This window comes from Leptonychotes weddellii, chromosome 12 (genome assembly GCF_054177405.1).
Source record: "Leptonychotes weddellii isolate Sample4059 chromosome 12, ASM5417740v2, whole genome shotgun sequence".
NCBI lineage: Eukaryota > Metazoa > Chordata > Mammalia > Carnivora > Phocidae > Leptonychotes > Leptonychotes weddellii.
Genome location: NC_138380.1, coordinates 80,468,372 through 80,488,704, shown reverse-complemented (window position 1 = coordinate 80,488,704; position 20,333 = coordinate 80,468,372). Strand labels below are relative to the sequence as shown.

At 48.6% G+C, this 20,333-nt stretch overlaps 2 protein-coding genes across 3 annotated transcripts in view; one reads left to right on the top strand and one right to left on the bottom strand.

Annotated features, from left to right (window-relative positions):
- COG5 (component of oligomeric golgi complex 5) overlaps positions 1 to 17,445 on the top strand; it is a 125,916-nt gene extending 108,471 nt beyond the window's left edge. For both annotated transcript variants that reach the window (XM_081800706.1, XM_081800705.1), the window contains 3 exons: positions 8,834 to 8,960; positions 9,449 to 9,528; positions 16,647 to 17,445. In XM_081800706.1, the coding sequence (XP_081656832.1) occupies positions 8,834 to 8,960; positions 9,449 to 9,528; positions 16,647 to 16,761 (322 nt within the window). In that variant the 3' untranslated portion in view covers positions 16,762 to 17,445. The remainder of the gene's footprint in view (positions 1 to 8,833; positions 8,961 to 9,448; positions 9,529 to 16,646) is intronic.
- Positions 17,446 to 17,712: 267 nt separating this feature from the next.
- HBP1 (HMG-box transcription factor 1) overlaps positions 17,713 to 20,333 on the bottom strand; it is a 28,941-nt gene continuing 26,320 nt past the window's right edge. Inside the window, exons 10-11 of the mRNA XM_006732200.3 lie at positions 19,912 to 20,053; positions 17,713 to 18,787 (exon numbers count right to left, since the gene is read on the bottom strand). Coding sequence (XP_006732263.1) covers positions 18,770 to 18,787; positions 19,912 to 20,053 — 160 coding nt within the window. The 3' untranslated portion in view covers positions 17,713 to 18,769. The remainder of the gene's footprint in view (positions 18,788 to 19,911; positions 20,054 to 20,333) is intronic.

Below are 20,333 nucleotides of genomic sequence, written 5' to 3'. Positions count from 1 at the left end.
CCTCCTATCTTGGGGCACCTGGGTGGCTCAGTCGTTAAGTGTCTGCCTTCAGCTCAGGCCATGATCCCAGGGTCCTGGGATCGAGCCCCACATCGGGCTCCCTGCTCGGCAGGAAGCCTGCTTCTCCCTCTCCCACTCCCCCTGCTTGTGTTCCCTCTCTCGCTGTGTCTCTCTCTCTCTCAAAATAAATAAATAAAATCTTAAAAAAAAAAAAAAGAATTCCTCATATCGGTGAGGTCATGTATCAGTGATACATGTCTTTCTCTGATTGACTTATTTTGCTCAGCATAATACCCTCCAGTTCCATCCACGTCGTTGCAAATGGCAAGATCTCATTCCTTTTGATGGCTGCATAATATTCCATTATATATATATATATATACACCACATCTTCTTTATCCATTCATCTGTCAATGGACATCTTGGCTCTTTCCACAGTTTGGCTATTGTGGACATTGCTGCTATAAACATCAGGGTGCATGTACCCCTTCGGATCCCTACATTTGTATCTTTGGGGTAAATACCCAGTAGTGCAATTGCTGGATCATATGGTAGCTCTATTTTCAACTTTTTGAGGAACCTCCATACTGTTTTCCAGAGTGGCTGGGGGATTTTTTTTTTTCACTCTCCATTCTTACAGAAATAATATATTGAGTAGTCATACCAGGCAGTTCACAATTACAGAGATATCTTTTTTCTGAAATTTTCATTTGCTTATTTATCATTTTCGATCTAACCTACCTCTAAAACTGTCAGAGGTTACATTCCATAGCAAAACTATTGAATAGAATCTTAAAAGAATTGAGCTTAGTGGTAAAATGTAGGGAATGACTAGAAATGGTGCAGATAATTTAGGATAAAGATGACTAATGCAGTTAAGCACAAAATTTAGGATTGAACTTCCTAGAGACCAGTTCAAAAAGAAAAACAGTACGTTAATTCAAATTGACACCTAAGAATATACCAATGGGGTGCCTGGGTGGCTCAGTTGGTTAAGCGACTGCCTTCGGCTCAGGTCATGATCCTGGAGTCCCAGGATCGAGTCCCGCATCGGGCTCCCTGCTCGGCAGGGAGTCTGCTTCTCTCTCTGAACCTCCCTCCTCTCATGCTCTCTATCTCATTCTCTCTCTCAAATAAATAAATTAAAAAAAAATCTTTAAAAAAAAAAAATAAAATAAAATAAAAAAGAATATACCAGTGTATGGGAAAATCCTTTTCAGTGCTGAATGCTTAGATAGGCCTCCTACCAATTTAGATTATAAGGAACACTGAATAACTTAACTGTGGCTGTTTATTCAATAAGCCAGAACTTATTTGTACGTATGTATACATACAAAAAGATGACCAACCCTGAGCACTCAGGGGACCAGACATGATACTTACACCCATTTTGTGACCACAGCATACCAGATGGGAAACCTTGATGTAACTGTCCATAATATCCAAGAGCATAATGGTCTTTGAATGTTTCTTTATAAAGATAAGGTAAGAGATTCCAGGCATGCAGTTTTCTAAAAACAGATTCAGAACTAGAAACTAGAGCAGTCAATAAGAAGCATGTCCTTTAAATGACTGCTTCACTGTCTTATGTCATCCAGGCTTTTGATAGTAGAAAATTCAGGTGTAATGTCACTTAAAACATAAGAATCCAAGGTTGTTGATTGAAAGGAGAGCCCTCTACTTTGTCTTGCATATTTGTAATTGGCAAAGATTTCTTTTTAATGCCAAAACAAGAGACTGAATTATTTTTCTCAAATGCCCATCTGTACAGAATTGGGTTTTAAAAAAAACTTAAAGTTGGATCACATGTGTTTTCAGATAATGTCTTTGGATCAGCTCAGACCTTTTAAGAAGTATTTAGATATTTTATTGAAGCGTTAGGGTTTGGCACTACCAAACGTGGACAGGTTGAATGATTAAGAGGTCCTGAGGTCACTGATTCACCAGTCACCTGCCTGTACATGAAAATAACCCCAATAAGACTCCCATAAAGTCACTTACTGAGTAATATGGTAACCCAGCAATCCCAGTTGGGTGATAAGATGCTGAGTTAACAGAATCAGCCAGCATACTTGAGGTTATTGACCAACTAGCTCTTGAAAAAGGTGTGGGAAAGCTGTGATTTGGGATTTGCTGTATTAAGATTAGGCTGTTATTTTTGATAGCCCCGGCTCCCATGTTTTATTGTTTATTGCACATGTATGAATTAAAATAGTGCTTACCTTTCTGTGTACTGAGGCAAGATGGCTTTCATCAGCATGCTTTTAAAGTTGTATCACGGTGTGGGAGACAGGTTTGACAGTTTCGCATGAGACCAGTTCTGTTGTCAGTCATGTAAGGTGGGAGGCTGCCGCCAGCCCTCTTGGGGACTTCTCAGGAGAAGAGCCGTCTCTGACGGAGCATTTGAACTTCTAGTGGTGACACCTTCTAGTACCTGTGTATGGATTGAGAAAGTAATGATCGAGCAATGTATAATTAAAAACACTTATGCTATATGTAGCCAGTAACAATTTATATTGCTGGTTAGTGTCTAAAAATATGAAAAGTAACTTTGTAATGCATCATGAAATGAAAAACAGACTACTAAACAGTAGATATGATATGATCTCTACTATATTTTTTAAGACAATAAGTGTATGTGTGGAGAGGAAAAGTCAAGAAGGATAAACATCAGGGCGCCTGGGTGGCTCAGTTGGTTAAGCAACTGCCTTCGGCTCAGGTCATGATCCTGGAGTCCCGGGATCGAGTCCCGCATCGGGCTCCCTGCTCGGCAGGGAGTCTGCTTCTCCCTCTGGCCCTCCCCCCTCATGCTCTCTCTATCTCATTCTCTCTCTCAAATAAATAAATAAAATCTTTAAAAAAAAAAAAAAAGAAGGATAAACATCAAAATTTGGGGATAGCAGGATTGTCACTAGTGATTTTTCCCTTTAGAGGTTTTCTATATTTTTCATGGTTTGTGCCTTGGTTGTTTTATATCTGCAGTTGGAAAAGCCAGTAAATATATTTTAAAGTCCCTCTCGTAGTGTTATTCCCATTTAAAAATAACAAGGAAGCTAAAAAATAACATAAAACATTCTAAAACATTATGTAATGGGAGGGGGGTGAGAAAAATAGGCAGGCAAACCACCAAAACCCAGGAGGCTGGCCTGCGTCTGGCTTAGAGGCGGTGGCTGCAGGAGAGGGCAACAGGCCCATGCAGGGGCCTCTTTGTGAGGGACAGTGACCGACCGAGCCAGCCAGACCCTCCAGTCCACCCCCACAGCACCCAGATACCCCGACACTCTGACACCGGGCCTTCCGGGCGCTCCTTCCCCCCGTCATGTGGCCGTCTGCTGCAGGGTGCTTGCTTCTTGATGGTCATATTAGTGGATTGGTGAATGAAGCCAGCAAGCTTCTTGCATACATTTACATTTTACTGTCTCCCTTAGAGTTTCTCAGGCAGCAGCAATTGTTTTCTTCCCCAGGACAGAGTGTGGCCTCACAAAGCTGCTGACATTAGGTATTAGCCCTTGGGTGATCTGTATTTCCACACGAGACATATGTTCAGAGCTGCATGGCCCCGTCCTTGTCCATCCCTCTGCAGCATGGCCTTGTCCCCTGAGTGGGGTTTGCAAGGGAAGTTACCCTAGCTCCATCTGGCCAGGGGCCTGGAAGCTCCGACTTGACATTCTCAGTGCAGATCCTTGTGAGGCAAAGGACAGAAAAGGGACCTCATGCTTTCACCAGCGCAGGGACCCAGACCTGCCTTTGGGCAGACCCCAACACCTTTGCTCTGGAGGGCACAGCTTTCTCCCTGAATTACGCCTGCAACATGCTTGCTGGGAGCCTCATTAGGTTTAATGAAAGCCATCGGGGGACAGGAGCTGCTCCGGGGGACGTGTTGGCTTGAGGGGCGGTAGAAGGAAAGCATCAGGAACCCTGGCGTGTAGTATTGGTGTCTGCTGGGTTTAACTGTAGGCGTGGGGAGGGTTTTCCGCGTCTCCCGTGTGCTCCCTGGGATGCTGCCTCTAGCCTGCACGTTTGTGGAAGGAAGGGCAGCCGTCTCTGCGGCTTCCAGTTGGAGCACCAGAACCCCCAGATGTGTGCCAGCCTTTCTTTGTACTTGTGAACCCATCCCCGGAAATAGCTATCTCCCCAAGCTTTCAGATTTCAACATGTAGCCAGAAGGCCGCGCTGTCTTGGGCCTGGTTTGGCTTGTTGTTTGCCGATACTCGGGCAGTGCTAGGAGCACCTGGCAAACAGGGAGGGCTGGGGAGTTGGCTGAGCCTCGCCTTCATTCTAGCAGTCACTCTCGGATCATTCACTGGGTGCTCAGCCTTGCGAAGTGTGTCCCTGGTACTTTACCGTTTCGCCTTCACCACGACACTTCCAAGGCAGGAGTGATTCCCCAGGAGGCACTGATGCTGAGGGGGGTCACTTGACATGGCTGCCTGTCTGAGTCATGTGGGAATTCCAGAGCTGCCTTCCAGACCCAGGGCGGCCTAACCACTGCACCCCAGAGTTTATTCCAGAAGTTCCTGTTCGTTTTTACTCTGGTTCTAGAATAGCACCTGAGTGCTTCTCTAAGTCATCCAGGAGAATGTGAGTGTGAAGAGAATCTGAAACCCCGCCACGTGGTGACCTCTCACTCTGCAGTTCCCGCCTCACCGCCATCTGCTGCGTAGGGGCTTCTGGGATGTGCCTGCAGAATGCTGAGCCACATGTACGCTATGGTTCCTAGAGGACGTCTGCCTGAAGCCTTACCTCCTCCCCTGCTCTGCTGGGGCTGATGACATCTAGACCCTAAGAAAGGAACCTGCGAGTTCTCTCGCCTCTTTACTTGGAGCCCTGACTTACCTACAGCCATCAGCTTCCTGCTCTGTTCCCCCGGGACCCACACGGCCCCTTCTGCCACACTATCTGGGTCCCTGGCCTGCAGGCCTCCAGCCTTCTCTTCCCCTCTCCCGAAGGGAGACCCTGTGTGTCCTGTGCCGGGGGAGGGGAGGGAGGGTACTTGTGTTTCCCTCCCCAACCTCATTTCTCTGCGGGTTCTAGATCTCAGCGCACATTCCCTGTGGTCTCGCCACCCTCCCCGGCCCCTCACCCAAAGGAGGTTTGGAATGGGGGTGTGGCAAGTGGTTTGGGCCTCCACCGACGGTGGATGTGGACATAGGGACACACAGTCTTACTTTACTTCATAATTGGCCAGAACCAAAGACCGACAGCCACCTGGCTGTGCGTCACTTCAGTGTGGAGATCCCTACTGCAGAGACGACTTTTTCTCATGGGACCTAATACGTGATTAGTAAGACTGCCCGCTGTGTGTCAGGTGTAACCTTGGAAGTGCTGCTCTGTTTCGAGCACTCTTCTCTAAGAACGGTATTGTGGCATTTGGGGTAACTGCGTTTTGTAACATCTTAATTAATTTCCTTTTGTTCCTTGTATCACCTCAGATGGAGATTTATTTTTTAACTTGCCAGTATTTCAGATTCCACCTGGAATCAGGGAGAAGGGAAGTGCTCATGCTGTGTTCTTTCAGACTCTTAAAATGAGCACCAGAAGTGAAATGTCTGCATTTGATGTTTACAGGTAATTATTCAGTGATGCATGGTATGGAAGCAAATCCAGTTTTGCTCTCCATGGCTCATTTGGCAGTCCTGTTAGTGGCTGGAGGAGAAGATTTGGTCTTGGCAGAAAAATAACTGCTCTGACTCAGAGCTACAAAGGGACAGGTGATGAAACGATCCCACTGAAAAACGAGCCGGTTTTCACGAGGCCTGGTTGTGCGGGCACATCAGCCAGCAGCGTCGGTGCGGGTCAGCTGCTAGACTCCCTCCCTCCCGTCCTGTCCTCACTGCTTGTGTGCCCTTGTACCGTTTGCGGTCTGCAGCAAGAGTATATTAGAGGAAAATAAAAACACGGTATTCAGACCATGAAAGCAATTTAATTCTATAGATGCGTTTCATGTTTGACTTGAAACTCCCTGAGGCCAAAGGTAAAAGAGAAGCTGAATCAGCTATGTAATCGTCATTTTCAGAAGGAAGAAAATCCATGAGTTTTCAGAGAACGTTCCATGTTCCCCGTGACCAAATGCTAAAGCACCTGTATCCAGGACTTCGTACGCCGAGCACTGAGGGACGTGGGGACCAATAGTCTTGTCGTCCTGAAGAAGAGGCAGAAGGGTTTCCATATGGCTGCTCTTCCCTAAGTCAAGGACTGTCACACAGGACTGGCCCCCCAGGGTCTCCTCCTGTCATGGACTAGGGTTCAAGATGAATCCTGCTAAATCAGATGGCGTAGGCAGAGTGAGCTTTCCTGGGGCAAGGGGAAAGTCTCATCGGACCAGAGAGGGAGGGAGAGACGTGAAGGCCTGAGTTCTCCTGTCTCCCCACATGCCTCACGGCGGCTGTCAGCCAGGCCAGGCCTGCAGGATGAGCCTGTGACCCCAGGCAGGGACCCCTCCCCACTGCCTCTTTCCCCTGTTATAGCTCAAACTGGGGCAGCCTGGTCACTGGCACGGCAAGCAGACTGCTTGGCCACCCGCTGGGTTTGCAGTTCCAGGGAGTTCTTGGTGAATGGCAGCTGCTTGGCACACAGGGACCTTGGCCGGGAGTTGTCTGAGCTCTGCAGCTGGCAAATGGGACCAGCGTGGCCTCAACCCCACGCCAATCCCCGAGTCCGCGCCCAGAGGCCTTTAAGACGGTCCCAGTCCTTGCCCCGCAGGATTGTAAGGTCAAGCCAGGTGGAAATAACTGCCAAGAGAGACTGTGTGACATGGTTGAGGTACATAGGCAACTGGAGGGCCACTTTGACCCAGAGAGAATTTGGGGTCCCTAAAGAAATAATAATTGCTTGTCCCTCAAGGGGTATCCTGTAAGCATTCATTTTTCTCAGGCTTTTCTCTAGTTGTTGACAGTGTGAAATTGTACTTCTTCCAGGGGTCTCTGTTCCCCACTGAAAAGAAATGTCTCTGCTCTGAAAACAGGTTGAATAGTGGCTACAGTTGATTATCCTCAGAGAGGCTGCCTGGCAAAATTCAGAGCCAGGCTGTCTGGGTTCGAATCCTTACTCTTCCCTTTTCCAGCTTTTTCGTGGTCTCTCTATCCCTCAGTTTACCTACCTGTAGGATGGGGAAAGAACCTACGGACCTCGTAGGGTTGTCTGCAGGAATCTGACGTGTTTTAAGCAGCGTCCGGCACGTAGTGCACACTCACGTGGCAGCAGGTGCCGCTGGGCTGGTTAGACTCCGCGCGCTCATGCGGATGGAGACCGCGCACGAGGGCTTCCGGGGTGCCTGCCGACAACACCAAACCGCCCTCAGCGCCGGCTTCATACCTTCCTAGGTGCTTGACTCGCTGCCTACAGCCCTGCTGTCGGATGACTGGGGTCTTGGGGATCTTCAGGGCAGGGGTGCTGCAGCCTCAGGGTGCTACAGGAGGTCCCTAGGGCGTCACCCCCCCACACACACACACACCCACCACAGGGCCTGGTGTGGAGCTTTATGGATTGTTGGTGACGGCCGGCACAAATGGCCTGAAGTGTGTCCATGATGACTAAAGAAAAGAAGTTATGGAATAATTTTATTTGATAAAATGTTTGAAATTAGAAAAATCCTTAACAGAGATAGATTTCATTTACAGAATAGTTAATATAAAGACATTCTAAGAGGCACGGCTGGGTAGCCCAGTCTGTTAAGCGTCTGCCTTCGGCTCAGGTCATGATCTCAGGGTCCTGGGATCGAGCCCCACGTGGGCTTCCTATTGAGCGAAGAGTCTGCTTCTCCCTCTCCTTCTCCCTCTGTGATCTCTCTCGCTCTCCCTGTCTCTCAAATAAATAAATACAGATCTTAAAAAACAAACATTCTAAGATTAATCTGGATCCAGTGAGAACCAACCGCCTGTTGAGAGCACTCCTACTCTTGACATGAAACCTTTCATTCATGTGAGGAAGCGGCCGGTCTCTGGGTTGTGCAGGCCTCCTGGGTGGATGGGAATAATTAGGATGGGGCAAAGGAAAAGCCCAGGATACAGAGCTGTTTCACACGCTGCTGAATCGTTTCCGCTCCTGACAGAGGTACTGCTCTGCCACCTTTCCTCTTGAGATTCAGCCCCTACGGGCTGGGCCTGTCATCACCTTCTGTCCGTCAGAGCCCAAAGCCAAGGAGAGGTCAGTGGAAGTTCCCAGGTATTCCTGCAGCTGGTAGGTGACTGGAGGTGGGGTAGCTTTGCCTGCACGCCCCTGTGAAGTAGAGGGGGTGACCCCCAGATGGGTAATGTATTGGAAGGGACCTGGCACAGATCTCGATGGGATGTAAGGTAATAATTTCGTACATACAGGACATGATTCCCCTTTGAAAGTTGTGTAGACAGTGTTTGCATTTACCCATGTTAGGTTATAGCCCAAAGAGGGATTTTATTTAAAGTGAAAGCTGGAAGTTTTGACCAAGATAAGAATCTATTGGTTGTAACTGCCTGAAGGCTTCACTGTTGCTTTGATTTCAGCCTGTCCATCAGATGAGCTCTAAGAGGGGGATTTGCTGAGCCCCCTTGCGGTCAGGTCACACCCACAGGCCACTGAACTGGGGGTCAAAGAAGGAGGTGAAGGGCAGGTCAGGCTGCCACAGTGTATAGGTTAGGGGTGTGTGCGTGTGTGTTTGTGTCTGTCTTCAGGCTGAAGGGGGGGTGGGTTAAGAAATGGCTAAGAAATCACTAGTTTAGGATGCATGCTATTACTGATTCTTCCGCTCTTCCGCTACGCTATTGTAGTCTACCAACATGCTATTAAGGTTCTTCTACCAAATCGCCTCTTTCAGGATTGAACAATGTGAGATAACCATAGCTTTTTCTTCCTTTAGACCCCTGCTCTTCCAGACGAGCGAACATGTGGCCAGTAGCCCCGCCTTGGGGGACATTATTCCCTTCAGCATCATTATTCAGTTTTTGTTTACCAGAGCACCTGCTGAGCTGAAATCCCCTTTTCAGGTAATAAAGTAAAGCCAGAATCCTCTGATGAGTCCTCCCTCTTCAGTCTATAAATCCAGAGCCCCACTCACAGAATGGGTTCCTGGCCTTCTCTTGCCTTACTTAGTCATGAATCCCTCCCTGCCTTGGAAGTGAATGATTCAGGAAAGAAAATCCCCGCCACTCAGCCTCGACTGTCTCAGCAATGTAAAAATTACCTGAGGAAGCCGGAATTCACTCTTTAAGTATAATGGCACAAGTAATTTATGTTCAGAAAGCTTTTTTGATGGAGGCCCCATTTCTTTTGCTGATCCACCTGCAATGGGCTAATCCAAAAAGTTCCCTGGGAGTCGAGAAGGTGCACCAAAGGCTTGCCACCTTCCTTCAGGCAGGTGTTTGGGTAATTTCATCTTGGGAATCCTTGAGATTTCTTGTGCCAGTATGTACTGTCCTTCATGGGAGAATGTGGATGCACCCTGTCTACTCTAATTTGTGTTCCGACCCTGCAGAGGGCAGAATGGTCCCACGCACGCTTCTCCCAGTGGCTAGATGACCATCCATCTGAAAAGGACCGGCTCCTCCTCATCAGGTAAGGCCGAGTGTCCCTGGGCCACCTGCGTGTTGCAGCAGCTGGTGGGCTGGAGGCGGGGGCGCCGTGGAGGAGGAAGGAGCCGGGCGGGGGTGGGCGGGGACACACGGTGGCGCCGCCGTGCGGCGGGCCGCCTCAGTGCGCAGGCGCGTGCCTGCTGGCGCACCCGGCGCGGTCCTTCACTTCCACCTCTTCACGTCGCCTGGTGGGCTGCCCCATGCCTGATGCAGCCCTAGGAACTGTGCGGCCTGGGCTTGAAAACCAGGGCGGCCGACAGACTCCCTGCTGTAGGCCCCATTTTCCGCTTCGTGTACCTGTGTTGCAGTCACTGAATTGGTGGAGCGCACATGTGAGTAAACTTTTAAAAATACCGAAACGTGACAGTTATTACAGAAAAGGACAAACCCAGCGGCCATTGAGATGCCACACGCCCTCCGGGAGCACCCGCCCAGTCCGCGGGCCCCGGGCAGCCCTCTTCCTCAGCCTGCTCCTCAGGAATTGCTCTCCCCCACATCTCCAGCGACCTTCCAGCCACCAGACCCAAACGTGGCTGGGCTTGCCTTCCTCCTCCGCAGCTTTAGCGTTGCCCGCCACTTCCTTCTGTGGTGGTCCACGCTGTCTGACTGAAGACATTTGACCGATGCTCACTGTGCGCCAGGCCCTAAGGACTGAGAGCAGACGGACAGGCGGCCCTGCCCTCCCGAGCTTCTGCGGCACATCTGTCCTCTCCTTCCGTTCTCGTCTCTCTGGCCGCGTCTGCTCGTTTGCTTTTTCTCAGTCGAGTGTGCAGTACTGTCTTCTGTCCACTCCTCAAGTGCCATCATTTCCCACAGTTTGTGCCTGGCTCTTTTTCTTTCACATTCCGTGTATACTTGGGTCCCCAGGTGAGCCCATCTAGACCCCTGACTCTGGTGATCTCTTCTGTCCTCATGGCTCCGAGGCCTGTGACTCACCTTGATTGCCCAGGGCCTCGGCCCTGCAAACTGGCTGTCATCTGTCACTCAACGTTCCCCACAGTTCTCAACCAAAAATGTTAAAAACAAATCCTCTTTCTTCTCAAATCTTCTTTCTCCCAGACTCCCCATCTTGGTTGGGGTGTCACCATCACATACCGGCCCAGCCAGAAAAACCTTTGCAATGTCATGCAACTCCTCAGTCACCCTCGTTCTCCAAATCTCAGTCAGTCATACTTCTTAAAGAGCTCCTGAAGCCATTCTCAGCCCTCCCAGGGTGTGCTAATGCTGTCGGTGTGGGGAGCGCCGCACCGAGCAAGCCTTTGCTCGAGCTCAGTGCAGAGGGATGAGCTGGGTTCCCCAAAGCCAGATGGGGCTGTTGAGGCCAGGTGGTGCTCAACCATGCTTGCACAGGAGAATCCTTTGCAGAGCTTGGAAAAAGCCTGGTGTCCAGGCCACCCCCTCTCAACCACCTCCGAATCTCCAGGGCGGGGACCTGCCACTGGGATTTCCCAAAGCTCTCCGGGCAGTTCTGCAGCACGGCCAAGGCTGAGACTCCACCAAGAAGGAAGCTGGGAGGGGCCGTTGAGAAACACAAGTCCGTTGGCCTCTGGGAGGGACCCCGAGCCCTCAGGTTTGGTGCCCAGAGCCAGGGTGAGCCACTGGCCCTCTGGTGCCTGTGTGGGTAAGGAGCGGATTATCCCGGGCCCCTGCTCTTTTTTGCAGGTCTATTACTCTTCTCAGCTGTGAGCGTCTGGCCGAGAAATGGGACAGGATGCCAGAGGCGCCTCCCATCAGTTCCTGGGACCAGTTAGAGCTGCCCTCAGAGGGGCCTTTAGGGATGGATGAGAGGCTTGGCCTGGGGCTAACTCAGATCTGCGATGTCTTAGTGGCTTTTCTTTCCTGAGTCTCGACTGGCTTAGCTGCAGCACACTGAGTAATAGAGGATTCAGGACTCAGTTAATTGAACGGGGCTCATTTGTAAGTCTTCTTAGCAAGTTGGAATGAGTTCATCCACAACAGTTGTCCTGCTGTGGGCACATCACAAATCTGTTTGCTTTTGCTTCTCTTGAAAATGTCTCCTAGGTGATTTCATCAGTAGTGCTGTTGCTAAGCCTAAATTTAGCGACTGAAAATCAGGCTCAGAAATACTGTCATGCTTTTTAAATAAGGCTTATCCATCACACATGTCTGATATCAGAACCTCCAAGCCCTGGGCGGAAAACTGAGCCCTCCTTGGGGGATTCCAAAACACCGTGCTCCTGCTACAGCCCAGGCTGTTGGCAAGGAGAGAAGCTTTGTCCTAGAGAATGTTCTTTCTTATCTATTATTGCAAAACTAATTTGGTCCCTGCGTGCTGAAGCACCACTAGATGACCTTCTTTTCCCTGTAGATAAACCCAGGGTGAGCATTGCTCTTTAAATGTCAGTACGTTTGTTCTGACCTTTGGGCGAGACCCTGTCGTGTGCTCGTCTGTCCCCCCCAGCACAGTATGCTAAGTTGTCATAAATAGGCCAAGTCAGGAGACTCGACTGCTGCTGAGTGAGTGGCAAACTGAACTCTCTTCTGCCTGCCTTTCTGTTTCTTTTCGACACCAGATGTTTCTCTGGAGTGTGCATGGATACTAGTCACGATCATGTTAAAATCAGAGGAATCACTGACTCGTGGGGCCAGGTGGTGTGAGTGGGAGCACACAGGGTTCCTCCGCCCGCACCAGGCAGGGGCGGCAGCCTGGGGGAGGGCCTGGGGCTCTGTGGGTGTTGAGTGAGCTTCCAGCAAAGAGGAGGACTGACTCTCGACTCTGCAGGGGGGCGGGGGTGGGTCTCAAGCTCTCGATCTCTGCTGTGGAGCGGCAGTCCTCCTCTGCTCCTCCTCAGCCTGTTTGCCTAGAACACCTTCTCACTGTCAGAAATGTTGACGAGCTCTGTTGGCCCACCCATGCTTTTTATCTGTTCAATGATGGGACAGTTGTCGCTGTCAGGGGCGGCTGTGGGCCCTCTGTCCTCCCGCCATGGCCCAGGGCCCGCAGGCCGAGAACCATCCCAACTCCGTGGCCCTTCTGCTGAGTGGCAGGATCCCCACCGATGAGAGGAACATTTGGTCTCCCCTCCTAGTGTCCCTGTGGCACTGGCTACCTGCAGCCTGGGTGCCCAAGGTGGGACCAAGAGCGAGGATGGAGCCCGGGGGAGTCAGGGGCTTCCTTGTCTATGAAGGCATGTGGTGGATCTTTAAGTCATTTGTAGATTTCATACTAATGCCTGACAAATGGATTTTGTGTTCCATAAAAACCTCTACTTGGCTGCTTTAGATCACACTGAGCTGTGTTGCCGTGTTACCACTAGCCATTCCTCTACTAATTGTGCGATTCCTTTACTTTTTTTTTTTTTCAATAAGGGTAACTTTAACAATCTGCTTATTTTGATGACAAACGAGACTTGAGACTAACTCTTATATAATGCTTGGCCTGACTTCCGAGAAAGATGATGTTTTGATCAAGCAAATGAAGTTATTTAATAATTGCTTGAAAATCTTGCTCTGATTTTATGTGGGAGGGTAGCTTTAATCTGTTTTTCTCCCTCTAATTCTGATGGTGTTTTTCCTGAATACCAAAAACTAACCAAACTCATTTCTGAACTTTCTTCTACATATTGTGTAGTTTACGTAATGTCTTGTCCTTTTGAATGCGAATGAAACAAAGTTGATTTTTGTTCATTTCTTAGATAAAGTGGATCTAATTCATTCACTACAGAGCGACTGCAATCTCTCTGAATTTCAGTGCGTGATGTCTTAGACACACCACTGTCTCAAAGACAGTCGGAGCCCTTAGGGATTTCTCTTCTGTGTATGAGTCTGCAGGGGCTACATTTTGGGAGTCAGGCGATGCCCAGGATGCCATAGCAACTTGAAAAGTATTACTAAAAGCAGCAAGATTTTTCATAAATCGCTTCATGAAGGTTCAGCTCTGACATGAACTAAGGCGTCTCATAAAACATTTTCTAAGACCATCAAGCTCCGCTTTTCATGTCGGTGCTGCTTTTGTGGATCCTACCCAGTCCCGTTTCTCCTTTATTTGCTTCCTTCTGCACTCTTGTCATTACTTTTCATTATAGTTTATCTTCCTATATTTCTAATTCCTTTTTTAAAATTCACCGATCATACATTTGTCAAGCGCTACGTCCTGAGGCTGCAGAAAGGAACAAAACAGCCCCGACCCACCAAATGAAGTTACCTTCCTGAGAGGGAAGCTCACCAGGGGCCAGATACTCTCAGTATAATAGATTCTTACATGCGGTGTGAGAACACGCAGTGGAAACCTAAACAGCGTGCTGGCTTACGGGGACAGTCTGAGGCCGCCTGGAAGCCTGGTGGGGGGAGCAGTGTTTGAGCGCCTTGTGGGTCCAGAGATGTCCCTAGAAGAGCCCCAGGTGCTTCCCAGTACAGTCTTTTTTTTTTTTTTTTTAAGATTTTATTTATTTATTTGACAGAGAGAGACAGCGAGAGAGGGAACACAAGCAGGGGGAGTGGGAGAGGGAGAAGCAGGCCTCCCGCCGAGCAGGGAGCCCGATGCGGGGCTCGATCCCAGGACCCCGAGATCATGACCTGAGCCGAAGGCAGTCGCTTAACCAACTGAGCCACCCAGGCGCCCCCCCAGTACAGTCTTTTAATTCTCCTAACTGTGCATGTAGCTGTCCTTCCCATGTGGCCGAGGAGCGAACAGGCACAGCTCGGTGGCGGGGCAGAGCCCGCGTCCCACACGGCGCACCGACAGTCGCCCTGCCTTGAACAGAGCCCGGGGACTGCCGTCGGGAATCCCACAGTGTGGGGTCCCACCAAGCCACGGCTCCAGACACAGAAGGCTTAGACCTTTTCCACCATATCTCGGGACTCCCAGGTGGTTTCTTTTGTGCTGCCTGGAGTTCGAAGAGGCTCCGTCAAAAAAAAGCATTAGAGCCGGCCCCTAGTAAAGCACTCTGCGGGGAAGACGGCCCGGAAGAGCCCCCCCCAAAATAAGAGAACGGAGAGAGACCTAGGAGGATGGGCTTCAGGAAGGAGGGGAGAGGCTGTGTGGTGGGAGAGAAACGGGCCTTTCACAGCCCTTCCTTGTTGGGCAGATACAGCTTCATTTCTGAGCGAGGCTCACCTTGGGCCTCGGGGTCAGGCTCAGGGTCAAGTGGGGGGAAGCTGCTCTGCACGTGTGTGGGTAACACGAACAATGGCAGCTAATGATTTGAAGGGCTTTTGGGCCCCAGCACACTATCCGGAAGCCGGCAGCAGCACGGGCAGGGTTGCGGGAGGTCACGATGAAGCTGGTGCTCTGTGGGTTGCGAGTGTAGCCCTGGCCTCATGGGATAGCGCATGGCCGGCGCGGGCAGCAGAGGCGGCGGTGATGGGCGCCCCGCACGGCAGTCGGACGGAAGCCAACGGGAGAGGGCGGACTCGGGCTGGAAATCTGTGAGCAAGAGTCAAAGAGGACTTTGGGGAGGGGCGGGGCCCTTTGTTGAAATAGGGGATGGTGGGCAGAACACTACCCGGAAGGGCTTTTCCCCCTACGTTTCGTTTCTTTTTTGATAGACTTTTTTAAATTTTTTAAATTTTGTTTTTTTTAAAGACTTCTTCTTTGAGAGAGAGCGTGAGTTGGGGGAGGGGCAGAGAGAGAGGAGAGGAGCAGACTCCCCACTGTGCACGGAGCCTGATGCCACAACCAGATCATGAGCTGAGCGGATATCGAGAGTTAGGCGCTTAACCGGTTGACTGAGCCCCCCAGGAGCCCAGATGGACTTTATATTTTAGAGCAGGTTTGGGCTCACAGCAGATTTGAGAAGGTACAGAGAGTTCCCATCCACCTGCAGCGTCCCCCACGGGCGGTCCGTGGGTACAGTTGATGAGCCTACCTTGCACATCATCGTGCCCCAGAGCCCCTGGTCTCCGTGAGGGTTCTCTCTCGGTGTCATTCGTTCTCGGGGTTTTGGAGTGCCCTGTTTCTGACAGGCGAGTTTGAGGGGCACCTGGGAGAAGTCAGATAATGCTGCCCAGGGCACAGGTGGAAACAAGTCAGGAGGGAGATCAGGGCGGACAGGAGGGACTGGGCCTCAGTTATGCGTCCCAGCGGGGCCGTGAACTGGCTGGCAGGGGGGAGAGCGCCCCAGAGCCAGCGATAATCAGCACATCTGACCAGGGGGTCAGTATGCACAGCGTTTGGGAGCAAAAAAAAAAAAAAACGGTTAAGAATTACATACTAGACTTGAGGCTGAGTATGTGAGCTGAGTAATGGTATTCTTAACTTGCATCTTCCTGGAAGTGCTCTCATCTAATCTCAGTGTGAAACTTAAAACCAGTAGGACTATGATGAAAATTTTGTCATACTTGGGGCATCAATAGACCAATAATGAAAATCTTTTAACCATTCTTTTTAGCTGCAATTAAACATGATATAACACTTAGAAAACTTTTTCCATAAAGGTCCGGATAGTGAGTATTTTAGGCTCTGCAGGCCGTATGGCCTCCGTGGGCCGTGTGGGCCCCTGTCGCCGGGAAGCGGCCGCACACAGCAGATGAGCACAGCGCTCCGTTTGGCCTGTGGGGCTCGTTTGTGGATTCAGGAGAACATCACAGTCCTCAGTTTTCACGGGCTGGTGGCGCATCCTCGTGGCTAAATTCAGACCACCTCCTTATCACAGGCTTTGCTAAAACCCAGAGCCCAGCAGCAGTGCCGTCTCCCTGTGGGTTCACACTCTCCTCAAACCCAAGGGTGTTGAGCGCCGCCCAGGGGGACAGTGCGCGCGCCGGCGGCCCCGGCGGCCCCGTGCCACGGCGCCCCCGGGCGGGCCTTCCCGCGGTGCCGGGCTCCCCCTTGTGAGCTTTGTGAGAAAGCACAGGCTGCCTGCGCCTAGTCGGAAGCCTTGAACGCGGAGGGGAAGGCAAGCGCCACGGTGCCTGACTGCACCATTAGACCGCCAAGTACAGCGCAGGCTGAACAGTTTATGGGTTTCCACAGTAACCATGGCAACGCCACCCCTGGCTGTTTGAAGGCTGTCACTTTGTCACTCAGCTTGTGGAACTGGCCACAGCAACGCCAGAAATGGGCTGCCTTTACATATTGGTACCCTCTAAGTGGTTTTATTTCCTTTATTAATTTTTTGACATTGTTTTCATTTTTGTTTTCAGGGGAGCTCTGGAAGCTTATGTTCAATCAGTGAGAAGTAGAGAAGGCAAAGAATTTGCACCAGTTTATCCCATAATGGTTCAACTGCTTCAGAAAGCCCTGTCTACTCTTCAGTAACAACGTGAAGTAGTTCTCAATCTCCCTTTTGCGCGAACCCAAGGTTGGCAGTTAACCTAAGAAACACATACTCTAAAAACCAGCTACCATCCACTATTTTAAGAATGTAATCAACCTCTCTGTACTTCCTGTTGATCTTCTCCTTACCTCTCGAGCCCCTCTCCCTTAAGTAAAAATGTCAAAATAGATTCATCACTACCTTCAAACTCCGTGGACCTGATTTTTCCAGAAAGATACCCAACTCTTTTTTCTTTCAGGATTTTTTTTTTTTTTTTTAGGAGACTAGCTAAAATTTCTTTCCCATAAGAGTCCCCCTCTGTGTACACACACACCCTAAGTTCCCGTTGCTTTTTAAGGGCTCTGACCAAGTTATAAATACCCTGCTGCTCCCAATTAACCTTTGCCCTCACTAGGTAAGTGTGTAGCCCAGTGGTTTCCAAATTTGACTGCACATTAGGGTCACTGGTGGAAAGCTTTTGAAAATTCTGATGCCCAACGCACACCCCGTGTTGACACATCTGGGGGTAGGGCCAGGCATCCGTTTCTGAAAATATCCCCGGGTGTTTCCAGTATGCAGCAAAGTCTGGGAACCACCGGTATCTCCCAAAGCTAAGACATAGGGTCATATGTTGTTTAAGTATGTCTTACTATATCTGTAATAAAGACAGAGCAAGGCTGTCTTTATCCTCTGTGTGTCATTCTATTAAAAGCAGACTTTGGGGGCTGTTCAACTTTGCAGTGGAGATGTCAAGTTAAAAACAATTTTTAGTCTACAAAAATCTTTCACATAATCTAGATCCTTGTTTTTCCATTGCCCATGAGCTGTCACTAACAAAACATTTTGTTTCTAATTTGTTTAAAAACCCCATCAGCAACTTCTTAATGTATTTTCCATGCCCCGCACCTGTTGTTCAGACTCAGACATAAAGTTCAGTCAAGTTCAGTCCGAACTCAGAGATAAACAATTTTTTTTTCATTTTATTTGAAATAATATACAAGAATATAGTGTGCAAAATTTAGGGGCAACATCATGAAGAAGTGTAATGAACTGAAATCAATTTTACAGCTGTGATTCCTACCAGAAACACCACTTGGTAAGTAACATGAAAAGCCATGATTGTAGCTCAGAGCAGAAGCAGCTGTCTTGCCAACGTGTGTGCTCTCACCTCAGACAGCTGGAGGAGAAGTAAAGTGCACGTGTTGCACTGCAGGAAGTGCAAAGTCTGCCCCCACCATACACATAGGATGACAAACAAGATACTTAAGATATGTGGCTGAGGAGATACAGAACACGAAGTTAAAAAATACAATGGTGTCAACTGTTAATAGCACCATGACAGTGACTATATCCCAATGCTATTAACTAACTTGACCTGGGCCCGGGCGAGGCCTCCGCCGCAAGTCCTGTAAGGGTGCTGCCGCCCGGTGCCAGGCTCGGCGTGCCCGGGGGACCCTGTGGCAGGCGGCACGCACACACTGGGACGCCGACACCGGCCACGTGTTCAGGAGCTCCCGGGTTTGGCACAGATGCTGGGCCAATGCGGTGGTCGCTCACAGAAAGGCCAGCTCCCGGCTCGGTTTCATTCCACTATGTGTACAATACAGATTAATAAGCAGTAAGGAGCCAATGTATAAACAGCAGTTACATATTTTTAAATTCCCCTTTTGTACAATTTAAAATAAAACATGTATACACTCTCCTCTCTTTCTACTGTACTTTAGCACCACAGGATATCAATTTTCAAGCCTATATTACCTGATAGACATATATGAAGTTTGGAAGAAAAATAAGGCAATTTGGTTTACAATGTTGATAGTTTTAGCTTACTTAATGCTCTAATGGAAAAAGCAAATCCTCACTCATATTATTAAATCATTTCAAGACTCAATGCTATCAGTATCTTATGGTCACACGAATTCAGGACAAATGGTGACACCTCGATCTTCTTAAGTCCCTCCGTCAACAGTGTTTATGCAACTACAGACTTAAGAACATACGCATCCTGGCTTAATGTTGCTGTGAGCCCTGTGGAGAGAAAATTAAAACAGTGAATGTTTACAAGTCAATACACAGTAATTCTACAAATGAAAGCTAAGATGAACAGAATGTTTATAAACTTACTATTTAAAAAAGATCACTTTCTCAAATGGGGTGATTTTTAAAAGTATGCTAACACCCAACAGCTCAAGCATCCAGAAAATGTATGAGAACAGTGACGAGATGGGTTAGGAGAGCAGCAAAGAAAGGGGATCTAGGCCAAGTCCTACCACACTCAAAACCAGTTGAGCCACCCTCTTCTACTGGAGTCTGGCTACCATCTACTTCTTTACAAGAAATTCCTGATAAATGTAAGCGATTGTGAACTGCATGTTACTCTAAAAAGACATACGCATAAATCTACAGAATAAATATAAGGCATCCTTGGCCAGCCCTCCTGCTGCAAAGGACTGATGTCTTCCCTTCATTTTTAAACGGTACTTCAAACTGAGCTCACTCCGTTCTATCATGTGAAGTTTTCTTCAGAATTAATCAAAAAACTCGACTTAGAAGTTGCTAACCTAGGAATGGAAACATTCTAAGAATCCATTCCATCCAAGGTTGTGTTTTTATGCTGTGAATTCATTTACAAGAGTATTCCTGGGCCTATTTCTTCTTCTTCCCGAGGTTTTTAATCTAGAAGTTCTGTGCGAATGTCAGAAGGCCCCATGAAGGTTAATGTGCCCCATCCTCCTCAGCCCCTGCCCATTTATGAAAAGAAAGGCTGTTGGGACATGTCACCCCAAGATCAGAAAGATTTTGTACCATGCTATTGAGTTGGTTACACCCATTCTTCAACCCAACTAAAAATACTACCATTCCAAAATTATTTTTCCACCTCAATATTTCTGGATAAACATTCTTCTTAAGCATGCCAGACACTTCTATTTTCCATGCTAAAAAAGTAAATGGCACTTCATAATTGAAATAAATAAATAAGGCAGCCTGTCTCATAGGGTGGTGTAAAAACATTATTAGGTTGTAAAGTATAAAAAGGCTGAAAAAGAGCCTCTATACCATCTTTTCAAGGTTATATAAGCATTGTTCCACACGCCAGTTCAGTTATGGGGAGAAGTCAAGATCTTTTTGAGCAACTAGTTGTTGAAACCTACTGAATTGGTTCTTTTCCTTTTCCAACAGTCAGGATTTAGGCGTTTTTGTTCTTCAGCCAAAGCCTTTGCTTCTAACGTATACATCCTTCTCTCTTCATTCTTCATTTTCTTCCACCTGTCGCCGAGGATCACGCTTATGGCTCTGTAAAATAAACATGCACACAATGCTGAAGGCCAGAATTTCTCGTAAGATGCATGTCCAGTGCTGCTACCTCAGGAAGAAATAGAAAGTTAAAAGAAAAAAGACAAAAATCTTGTCCAACAGAGAGAAGGGAAAAGGTCAAGGCTATCGTAGTCATTTCCAGTAAAATCTCAAGTCCCATGGGCCCATTCATCATCATCTTGGCAGTTAAAGCCTCCTGGAATGGTGCCAATATTTCCAGTTGTCAGAGGACATCTAAAATGGCTAAAAATTCAGTGTC